At 33.2% G+C, this 12,685-nt stretch overlaps 1 protein-coding gene across 1 annotated transcript in view; it reads left to right on the forward strand.

Annotated features, from left to right (window-relative positions):
• The window catches only part of LOC143236368 (uncharacterized), a 39,964-nt gene extending 33,682 nt beyond the window's left edge, over positions 1 to 6,282 (forward strand). Inside the window, exons 3-5 of the mRNA XM_076474638.1 lie at positions 856 to 1,028; positions 1,575 to 1,658; positions 6,100 to 6,282. Coding sequence (XP_076330753.1) covers positions 856 to 1,028; positions 1,575 to 1,658; positions 6,100 to 6,282 — 440 coding nt within the window. The remainder of the gene's footprint in view (positions 1 to 855; positions 1,029 to 1,574; positions 1,659 to 6,099) is intronic.
• The last annotated feature ends 6,403 nt before the right edge of the window (positions 6,283 to 12,685 follow it).

Raw genomic sequence — 12,685 nt, forward strand, 5'->3', positions numbered from 1 at the left:
AAATTGTTTATAATATAACAAAATGCAAACCGTGGACTCTCGGATTAACTTTCAAGCACATTAAGTATTAGTTAACGTTTAGTCTGGCTGCTTTACAGCAATAATTTCGTATTTGATATTTTTCTGCATAAAAACTGGAAAAATTTGAAGGTGGCTATTCGTGCTCGAATCCTTGCGAGCTAACGAGATATACCCTGTACTTCAACCTTTGTCTTCGTTATAAGTTGATCCTTTAGTTTGTATGGTTGGTAGTTGAAGGTGTTGACTTCCCTCTGGTGATTGATTCAAATTAGGAATAATGGCAGATAACTTGACTAGCTTTGTCAAAAAACAAAACAAAAACGTATCCAATTTAAAATGTTAAAACATTTGTATTGCAAAGCATTAAAGGAGATGTTAAAAGTAATGCTGCTGGTAACACGTACATTAATAACTTTAGAAGGCAGCAATAAAAAGCGATTTTTGTCAGAATAAATTATTAAGTAAACAATTGAAAAATCTCACGTGGTCTAACAAGCGTTGAACATTTTTGTACTTTCTAATATAACTTCAGTGGAAAGTGTGGAAAATAAAATACAACTTACGAGATCTAAGAATATTTATTTGCATATATAATATTCTGTTAGATAAAATTTTTGAAGAAAGAACTAAAACGAAAACCTCAAGATATCTGAATGGAATGCTTTTTTTATATTTTCTCGTGTAGCTTAAGGCGGAAAAGCGTGAAAATTCAAAACCGTCCTACGATGAACCATTGGTTGGTTGGTTTGGTGTTCTATGGCGCAAAGCAACTAGGCTTTTTTTGCGCCATGATGAATGAACTTGACTCTTTATGTGTTATTACATTTGTTACAGATGTTCCTGAACTTGACGATATTGATGCAATTTTATGTGCAGTATTTTGCCCAGAAGAAAAGATAATTCAACGATACTTGAACACTTATCCGATAGCCTCATTATTTTTACAATTGAAATATTGTAAACATGATATGAAGCCTGAAAATTTAATAAAAATCTACAAAGTAGAAGTAAGTATTAATGAACAAGTCTGTGAATTTCAGAAAGACGTATATCATACTTGTACTTTGAACTTTCCTTTTCAATTTGTAAAATAAATATATAAATAATGTGTTAAAGGACGTTTCGAAAATGCTTAACGAATCTAGCTTTACAAAATGTTAAATGCTATTTTTTTATCGTTCACAACGAATTCAAATAAAGACAAAGCACATTAAAAAGTTACATCTGTTTTTTAAATTAGGAGTTATAAAATATAATTCCATTAAAACCAAGTTAAAATTCAGTGTTATTCCATGACGATGTTCTTATGTAGAAATAATTATTTAATTTGAATAAAAACTGTATAACAAACATAACAAATATTTATAAAACTTAGTACCAGTACATGAGTAATGTTATGGTAGTTTTATAGAAAGTTTCTTGAATTACATAAAGAATTAATTATACAAATATGTCAAAGTTTATATTTTAACATAAAATATAGTACAGTTAAATCATGGGATTAAAATTCACTAAATTAATAAATTATCACTATTATTTTTTATTTCTGAAAGATACACCGCCAGTTTCCTTGTATAATGGAAATATTATCATCTTGGATTCGATACATTACTTCAAATACTGTATCAACAATACAGGTAAGATTGATTTCTCGATATATACTGATGGGATCGTTACAGATTTATTGACTAAGATGGCTTGTGTAAAACTTAGCACTTTATCAGATAACTTTAACATGCCTTTCATTCAGTTAACTACTTTTTTGGGGGACTGTAAACTTTATGCTCTTAATAATTTTTTGCTAGAATTATTTCAGAAATGTTTTATTTATCCTGCTAAATCTCGATTTTTTTAGTTTTCTTCATCCATTTATTTATAGATCTTAAATATATATTGTCTTCAAGTAATAATATATCGAGCCTTAAATACTATTCTCTTGACATGTATGCGTACTCTTCCTAGATCTAACTCTCTGTTTTATCGTATCCTCTTTCTTTCAACCACACACACTACTGGCCAAAATCTTAAGGCCAATGAACATAAAGAAACAATATGCACTTTGCGTTGTTAGACTCAACCACTTATTTGAGTAGAACTTCGAAAGATGAAAATAAACAAAACGGAAAAAAAACACTTTTTTAGCATTTAACAGGGAAAATGTGAACACTATGAAATTAGCCTAAATACTAGTTGGTCAAAAGTTTAAGACCATACTGAAACGAAGCTTTAATCGGTAAACACGTAACGAAATTTAGTCATTTGTATTCAAGTATTAGCGTTGTCAACATCTCCCACTCACATCTCCTGTGTTACATTGAGTAAAAACATGGCAAAGGCTAAAAAGTTGACAGAGTTTGAACGTGACAGAATTGTCGAGCTGTAAAAACAAGGTCTCTCTCAACGTGCCATCGTTGGTGAGATTGGGCGGAATAAAACTGCTATTGCAAATGTCTTAAAGACCCTAAGGGGTACGGAACGAGAACTTCAAGTGGTCGGCCCAAGAAAATTTCGCCGCCATTGAGCAGGAGGATTCGACACCAGACGATCGTCGAACCAGGTTAATGCCCTTATGGACGCAGATTGCAGCTCAAAAACAATAAGACGGCATCTACGAGAGAAAGGCTTTAAAAACCGTAAACGTCTTCAAAGGCCACGCCTCCTTCCACACTACGAAACAGCTCGGTTAAACTTTGCAAAAAAGCACCAAACATGGTACGTAGAAAATTGGAAGAAGGTTTTGTTCTCTGATGAGAAAAAATATAACCTGGATGGTCCACATGGCTTCCAACGTTACTGGCACGATAAGGATATCACACCGGAGACATTTTCTACACGACACAGTGGTGGAGGTTCCATCATGTTCTGGGGTGCTTTCTCCTTCCATGAAACAATGGAGCTTTAGGTTATACAAGGGCATCAAACAGCAGCTGGCTACATTGGCATGTTGGAGAGAGCATACTTATTGACTGAGGGCCTCGCTTGTGTGGAAATGACTGGATCTTTCAGCAGGACAACGCTGCAATCCACAATGTCCGCAGGACAAAGGAGTTTTTCATGGCGAATAACGTGATTCCTTTGGACCATGCAGCGTGTTCGCCCGAACTGAACTCCATTGAAAATGTTTTGTGGTTGATGGTAAGGGAAATCTATAGAAATGGACGTCAATTCCAAACAGTGCATGATCTTCGTGAAGCTATCTTCACAACTTAGGATAACATTCCAGCCAACCTTTTGCAAACGCTTATATCGACAATGCCAAAGCGAATGTTTGAAATTATTCGCAATGACGGCCGTGCAACTCACTACTGAGACCTCTTGTTGAGCGTTTCCTACCCTGTTTAGGACCTCTTTTTGGTATGGTCTTAAACTTTTGACCAGCTATTATTTAGACTAATTTCATGGTGTTCACATTTTCCCTATTAAATGCTAAAAAAAGTTGTTTTTTATTTTCCCTTTTCTTATTTTCATCTTTCGAAGCTCTATTCAAATAAGTGGTTGAGTCTAACAATGCAAAATGTATATATTTTTTTTATGTTCATTGGCCTTAAGAATTTGGCCAGCAGTGTATATAGCACTGTGCAAAATTAAAAGTTACATTTTAGGTTACTTTCAAAGAATAGTGGAAGGCAAGTCACAGTTTAAACATCACAATATGATTAATGTTCATATTTAGTACAATAGAAACTCAATGGAAGTACCTTGAGTACTTGGGTGTCACCCATTTACTTTAATAACAGTAGACAGTCTTTCAGGCATTGTTTCAACATATTCAATCAAACTCTCTTCTAGTATTTTTTCCAAATGTTTCTACTACATTCAATTAAAGTTTTAACATTTTATTTGTCATGTTTTTGTTCTATGAAATCCAGGATCTGCTCCATTGGATTGAGATCGGAGTTCTGTGGGGGCCATTTGGCTATTTGAATGATCCAACAGCCTCTTTTTTTAGCTAAATAATTTCTGCACAGTTTGGATGGGTGATTAGGGTCATTTTCTTCTTGTTGCTAGAATTATTTACCAATAATACACAAATTACCTGGTATACAATAACGTATCAATATCTGATTGTACTTGTGCTGGTCCATTATTCCATGTATTTTGCAAGTAACTCCTGATGCCTCAACAGAAAACACCCCAAAACTATCATACTGTTACATCCTTGTTTCATGGTAGGTGATAGGAATTGAGGTAAGTATATTTTATATTCTTCCACCACACGTATAACCTTCGATCTTGGTTCATAACATCCTTTCCCAATCATCAACAGGTTTTGAACTTCTTAGCTCTTCACAACATTTGGAGAGCGATGTAAAAGATTTATGTTTACCTGTTACACGAACAGATATTCATTTTCGTTGAATATTCTTGATGCTATAGATCTGGACAATTTTCTGACACTTGGTACATGGTTGTTTATCTCAAACTTGTGATCAGTGGTAGTCTTTCTTCTGTCCCGAAGGCTTTATAAACGGAGACACTTAACATCAGTGTTATTGATTTTAGGTGTTCTGCTTTTTCCTTTCTTATCTTCTAGTTTACCTACTTCAGTCTCACGTGAAGGGTTTATTTGACAGCGTCTTGAGCGCATTTCAAGTTTGCAGAAAGTTGTCGAGAGCCCAACCAACATCACATAAATTAAAGGTATAATGCGAACTTCGTCTAACAATTCTCTACGCTTTTTGGTTCGGAGCATGATAACAAAACTTAATATACAGTGTTAAAACTGTTTTATCAGTATTTATTTGTGGGTGCTATTAAATTAATTTTTTTACCGTACATGTTATGTTATTTATATGTTACTTTCTTACGAGATGATTTTTTTTCTATATAGTTATGACACTGCTTGCGGACCACCACAGTTATTTCAGGACCTAAGTTTGGCCAGTATGTTAATTCAAGAACATGGGAATTATAAATAATTAGAAATATTATAACCCTGGTTCATTCAGTTGTAAACAGGGTTCAGTGAAGCGTTACCATAGTGTTGAAGTTACGTTCTGTAATGACATAGAAGAATTAGCTCCATTAAATTGAAAGAATGACAAAATTGTTTCTCTTGAATTTCGCGCAAAGCTGCACGAGGGCTATCTGTGCTAGCCATTCCTATTTTAGCAATGTAAGACTAGAGGGATGGCAGCTACTTATCACCACCCACTGCAAACTCTTAGATTAGTATTTTACCAACGTATAGTGGGATTCAACGTCATTTTATAATGCTCCATGGCTAAAGGAGCGAGCATATTTGGTGTTACGGGGATCCGAACCCACGACCGTCATATTACGAGTCGAGCGCCCTAACCACCTTGCCATGGACTAACTTGCTTTAACAGTTTTGTACGTTGCTTATTGTACCTGTGCTGTACTTCACCAAGCAGCCACGTATATCTTCTTGTTTTTACATTCTCTCGCCCAATCACGCATATATCTGTTATTCCATCTGGTCAATTTAAGTTTAATAAACATTCTTTTTTTTTTTCTATCCTTCTCATCAACGAAACATTTGTATATTATTCTTTCTGTGCTTTTAAATAAGTCATCTATCTATAACTTTCACATTCAATCACACCTCTATCAGCTTAACTTGCCGACCTATGAATTTTGAAGGAAAGTATTGTACATATTGGTTGCTGACACTGATTACCGTATCACTATCAAAATATTTTTGTTATATTTGCTTATAGATAGCCCCTTTTATGTTAGGAAATCAAAAGTACAAAAATTGTTAAACCATTTTGCAGTCAATTGTCATTAGAAAATTATATATAAATAACCCAGAATAAAATATTAATGAAAAATATTAAATTTACTTGTTTTATATCCTTATTATAAACTAGTTACTGTGCCGCTATGTGGTGATTTATATGTGCTCTATTTTTGTAATTAATCACAAAACTACATAATGGGTCATTTATGTTCTGATCACCAGTGGTATCGAAACCCAACTTCTAGCGTTGGAAGTGCGGAGACATAGCTTTGTGACACTGGGGAACAGATGAGCAACAACCTTATTTCTCAGTGTCATTTCTAGATACTAATTACTGTCCTGCAACGTAGTGGTGTTTTTTTTTCTTTTAACAGAATACCAAAGCTGAGTTTCAGAAAACGAAAAAAAAGTGTTCTGGAACATTGGCGAAAACAGTGAAAGCAAGTGAAAATATCCGGAAGCATTTGTGGAATAAAACCCTATCAATTGTAACCATTGTGGCAAGTCTGACAGCTGTTTATTTATATGAAAGAGATAATTCGTATAAGATAATGTAATACATATTAAAATAACGTTAAGAAATGTAACCACCTTGGTGTACGTGTATGCGAGAAATAGAAATACGTAGAACTCAGATACTTTACGCGATTGATAAAGTGATATAAACGTTTATAGAATATTTCCATTTTCTGATCTGTAAAAAATTGTATGAAAATTAGAGACCACCTTTTGTGCTGGAGAAAGCTGCTGTAGGCTCCAAGAAACACTACACTGGACTCGCCTTCGAAATACTGAACGAACTGAGCAAAATGTATAATTTCAAGTAAGATTTATTATACTTAAGTAAAGAAGAACCTTATGCTAATGTAACAACAATAAGAAGACAGCGATTTATAAACGTAAGGAAAAGTTTTATTCATGGTGAAACATTACGTGTTTCGACAGAGCATTAGTTTGCCTTTTTCAATCTTCAGTCTGAAGAAGACAAACCAATATTCTGTTGAAACATATAGTATGTTCCACAAGCAATAAAGCTTTTCCTTACGTTTATAAATCGTTGTTTGTCTTTCCATTATTAATATTTATCATATACAAAACAGGGAAACAATATATTGCTATGCGTTTATGGAAAATTATTGTTGGCTATTATTTTCCAGTCTGATCAGAATTCGTGCTTGAATAACGTGGTCTTATTACTAATTATTGTGTATGTAATATTAAGTGTTATATAATATTTATATATTTGATAATTCCGGAGTTTCAGTTATTACAAAATATTTTAATTCGGACGGTTGATTCATGTAATCATGAAATGTCGTAAATTAATGGTAGACGAGTAAAACTATTAATATGTTTTTCAGAGTTAAGAATTTAAAACAAATTTCGGTTTACTAAAGCTAACGAGAGAGAGTTTGATATTTATCTTTCTCAATGATAATCTATGGACCTTAGCCCTATATAATTAGTATAGTGTTGTCTAATGTACTTTACATAATGCAAAAAATGGCGTGGATTTTAATAAACTAATTTAACGATATTTGAGTCAGCCAAGCCACTTATAGTATTTCACCTCCGAGAGACACACATTCAATATTTCTTCAACTCTTTTGCTAATTTTACGGAGTGTGCACTGTGGTTTGATATTGTTTGTTTGTTTGTTTTTCAATTTCACGCAAAGCTACTCAAGGGCTATCTGCGCTAGCCTTCCCTAATTTAGCAGTGTAAGACTAGAGGGAAGGCAGCTAGTGATCACCAAATATGGCCAACTTGGGCTACTCTTTTACCAACGATCAGTGGGATTGACCGTAACATTATAACGCCCCCACAGCTGAAAGGGCGAGCATATTTGGTGTGAGTGGGATTCAAACCCGCGACATTCGGATTACGAGTCGAACGTCTTAACCCACTTGGCCATGCCTGGCCACTGCGGTTTGAAAAAAAATCGAATCCTCTCAAAGCTAACACATCGACATAATAAGTTCATTAAAACTTACTTGTATAGGATGACTGCGGATTGATTCCCTAGAAAGCTTCCGTACCGGAAGGCCTTATAAAACAATGTGTGAGGAGACATTTAGAGTAGGGAAACTAGGCATAATCGAAAACTATTTACAGGGAATTTAATGAACTAAAGAATGAGGAAGATGGTAATGAAAACAAAGAAGCTACAGCATATTAAAAATAGTGATGGTGATGATAAAAAGGATAAGATGAAAACGTTGGGAAAGAAGTCACGAGATGCAGAACAATGAAACTGATAATGATGGAGAATGATACTGTACATTATAGAAATAGAAGACGAAGAGAGGACTGCAGAAGAATGTGTGATGCCGATTGATTTCTGGATGAAACTGTACTCAACGAGAACTCATTGTTTGTTTCTTTTAAAATTTCACGCAAAGCTACACGAGGGCTATTTGCGCTAGCCGTCCCTAATTCAGCAGTGTAAGACCAGAGGGAAGGCAGCTAGTCATCACCACCCATGTCAAACTCGGGCTACTTTTTTACCAACGAATAGTGGGACTGACCGTCACATTATAACACCCCCACGGCTGAAAGGACGAGCACGTTTGGCCTTCTCTCTAGTTTTACACTGCTAAATTAGGGACGGCTAACGCAGATAACCCTCATTTAGCTTTGCACGAAATTCAAAACAAAACAAATCAAACCATATATTGGGAATAGGAATGGCCCAGTGGTTAGCATGTCGGGATGTTAGGTCTAAGTTCTTTTATTCTCGTTCCTTTACCTCTAAAAGCAAATCACGTGCCGCACTTTGTGGCTGTGAGTGCATTATAAAAGTGACAATCAAATCATAGTATTTGTCTAATAAAACATTCGAAGTGAGTGATGAAGGTTAGGTAGCTCCATCTTGTTTGTCACTCAAAAACTGAGGCCGGCTAATGCAACAGTAAATCAAACAAACTGAGATTTAAAGTGGTAAGGATTCATTTTAAGAGAGAAATCTCTGCATCTAAATATAATATTGTAAAGATGCTTTGTACAAAAAAATCTGAGGTCTCTTCAGTTAGAAACATAAATGGAGAAAGTTGTGAATAAGCTAATACTTTGATATTGCAATATTGACTTACCTTTCAGTCTCTTTGAACTAAGTTCGATAAAGAAAATGATTATCTATATGTAATAGTTCGAAAGTACAGGCCTCAACTAAATTAAAATCATTCAATAAATGTTTGCAATATTTAACTTTATGGTAATTAGATGGTTGAAATTTTCATTGTAAGCTGAAAAAGTGAAATAAAAAGTCAGATAAATACTGTTGTAGTTGATGGTTTTGAAATTAACTTTTTTTTCTGGAATATAAAGATCGTTTCATCTCAAAGAGTGATTAACCTTTTAACCTTTTAAATGTCATGAGGTTATAACTTCTACCTTGCTTTATTTATACTGTTATGATGTCTTAATACGAAATATTAGACAAAGTAGTTTTATCAGCCTGGGAATCCAGACTATAAAAAAAGATGATTTCGTATATTAATTAGTGTTAAAAACTTTCCTATTTATGATCTCGTTGGTGAATTATATAAAACTGTCATAGTGAATACTACTCATTTCCATTTTATAGAATTGTTCAAGTAGCAACTGTAGAAGAAAATGTACAAGTTTTTTTTTATAGCGACTTTATCTTCCAATATTGTAAAAAGAAAGAGATTGGTTTTATTAGTTTTACACTAATTTTCCTAATATTTTTCTGTCTGGTATAATTGGCGAATTATTCTTCGCGTGATATTTTCAACTAAGCTATTATACGTAAAAAGGGAAAATAATAACGTATACCTTGCATCAAAACTTCTTAAATAAATTCTAGGTAGATTTTAATCACGCTATTGCGTGTGACTAAAAAACTCCTACGTGAAATAAGCATGTTATTGAATGTTGCAAAAAACGTTTGTGGGATATTTCTTGTGCTAGATAACAAGTAATTTATCATGGGAGGTAAGACGATATAAATATTTTAAAACATTTTTTAGACATAAAAATTAATAATTTTTTAAATTTATTGAACACGTATCTGAATTAATTGTGAATTTTTCTTCCTACTAAAATGTGTAATTTTCGTTATAACGGATTTACTTTCATACTTTTATTTTAATACATACGTGTGTTTCAGTTTCATGCATGTCACGTATATTGTTGGATGTGTATTGCGCAAGTCCCGCCCTTTCTGTAGGTTTGAATGGAATTCTTGAGAGTAAGAATCAACAAGACTTATTTTACAAAAATGCTAGCTCGTTTTAGAACAGTGTCGAAAGTTTGGGAATCTCGCGACGCGCCCAGAGAAGTTATTATTATTAGTCAGCTACAGTCAGTGTGCTACAAGCCTCAAAAGTTATAATTGTGATTAACGCTTATAAATTGGAAAACTATAGAATTTGACCAGAAACATTTATAAATCACTACTGCTCGACTTCAGTGAATTAACTTCGGACGAAATTATTTCTATTAAATATCTTCATCGCTAAAAAGTAAGTGATGCTAATAAAGCTAGCTCGCTTAGGCGTCGTGTGACAATATAAACTCAAAATTAATTTTCTTATCATGAACCTGAATCGCGATAAAATATTTGGTTCTATAACGGATATAAGATTCAGCATCACTGCTATGTTTGTAAAACTGTTGTATATAAATCATTATTTGCAATAACTTATAAAGTGTATTTTTGTTTATATATTAAAATATATTTGTATTAAGAAAGAAAATTGTGTGTATCAATCTTGTTGGCAAATATCATAAACTTAGTACACATTACTATTTAATTAATTTCTATATGAAATTTCAAATTTCTAGGTATTTGAAATAGTAATACAAAATTTATGTAACATAAAGTACGCACAAAATAAAAAAACAATACGCAACGTAATAAAATGGGGGTTCCTGTCCGAGATCTGAATCAGAGACAAAATTCGATATAAATTCAAATTTAAATCATAATTCAATTTATTATTATCAGTGCCAACAAGATTTAATCATGTCTGATTAGCAAAGACTTCTTAAATCACCCTCCCTTAAACAACTCGATAAATATAATAAAACTGAATTGCTCGAAATTGCAAAAGTCTTACACTTAGAGGTTAAAAATCAATGAGAAAAATGAACTATAAAAGTGTATTGTTGAAATATTAGTTGATGATAATTTGTTGTCTGAGGAAGCATTAGAGGAATACTTTAGTGTCTCCACTAGCCAATCAGGGTTAAGTGATAAAGATGAGTTAGAAATTCAGTTAAAATTCAAACAAATCGAGCTTAAACAAGTTTGTATCGAAGCGGAAAGAAAAGTAAACGTCTCGATGCCAAACAAGCACATATCCAAGCCGAGAAAGTGATTAGACCAATGAAATGGAAATTGGACTCAACTTCGACCAACCAAGACACGATGACAATTTTGGACTCAATTAGTTTTTTAAGGCACCATCAGTTAATGAAAATAAAGTTGGTAAATAGTTCCAATATTTTAAGAAAGTTGTCCAAACAATGGAATGGCTTACCAGAAATGGTCACCATTATCACAGAGCGTATTAACTGGTAAAAAGCTTTTGTTGCACTTTTTCCAGAAGATTATACAGATTACGAAAGGTTTAAGCAACCATCCTCAAATTATACGAGTTAGTACCGAAGGCTTATCACCAAGAATGTCAAGGTTATCACAAGCAAATTAATTAAACTTAAATGGAATTCGCCAACAAGAAAGAGGTTTATTTTAATCGATGGTGTAATTCCACGTATATTGACAACAGATTCGAAAAACTAAGACAAGTAGCTGAGGAATTTAAACGCTGTACAAATAACCACCGCTAAACTTATTTTGATTAGCAGAAAGTTGAAACTACAAAAAGCAGCTGCTGTTTTTGATGATTTACTCTTAAACACATAAAACTGCTTTTCAGAAAAAGAAATTAATTTCATCTGAACAATAATGTGTACCTGCTCGATTCACTAAGTTTGAGGATTCGTATAAAAATTTAACTCCTCTGATGGTCAGAATAAAAACTTTGAAAATCATTAAAACCTGTCCGTGTTTTTTTGTAAAAAACCTGGTCATGCTATGTCTGATTGTTTGTGCTTGAAATAGAAAAAAAAGAGACAATATTCAGGGCGTTCGTGTCCGCATATGGATGTAGATTTACCAGATCATCCAGTGTTGTTAATTTGGCCACTGATAAAAGGCTGATATGGTTAGGAAGGAATAGTTAAAAACAGCAAATCGAAACCTCTGACAAATGATAATTTGTTATAAAAAAAACAAGTTCAAACAAAAATTTAAAACGTTGCACTAATCTAAAGGATCCCCAGATTGCAGGTCATAATATGGGATACAAAATATACCCTAGCTTGTGGAGTTGATTGCAGAAATAGGACCCACATTGTGATGGGGATACATTGTATATTAGTCTCAATTTTCTTTCGCCAGTCTCACATGAGGAATAATGAAATAGTAAAATAACCAAAGGAATATAAATGAACTTAAGAGAGCAAGATGTGGGTGCTCAAGCCCACAATGTTTTACATTTATATCACCCTTCACTGCCTGCAGTTGTGGGAAGGTGACTGCGCTCCAAAGTAAAGAAGATAAAATAAAATAAAAAGGTATTACTAGTAGCCAAGTAGAAACTTTATACAGTTATCTACGTTAACTAGTAATTCTCAATCACCATCCATTAAGTCCATCGTAATTAACAAATTTCAGTCTCGAAACAAGCTTATGTGAGTGATAAGGTGTTCATCCTCATAAAGTAATGTCATGTTATTTAAAAAATGTTATTAGCTAAAAATAGTTACCAGAAGCCTTCAGTAAGGTTTCTTTAATTTGTACTTCTTTATATTTATTTAATGCATCCTTATATTTATCACAGAATATTTTAATACCTTTATTTAGAGTTTTCATCAAAACAATTAAATATTAATTTACATATCAATATTTCAGTATTAATAATAAATAAA

Source organism: Tachypleus tridentatus, chromosome 13, assembly GCF_004210375.1.
Source record: "Tachypleus tridentatus isolate NWPU-2018 chromosome 13, ASM421037v1, whole genome shotgun sequence".
NCBI classification, from domain to species: domain Eukaryota; kingdom Metazoa; phylum Arthropoda; class Merostomata; order Xiphosura; family Limulidae; genus Tachypleus; species Tachypleus tridentatus.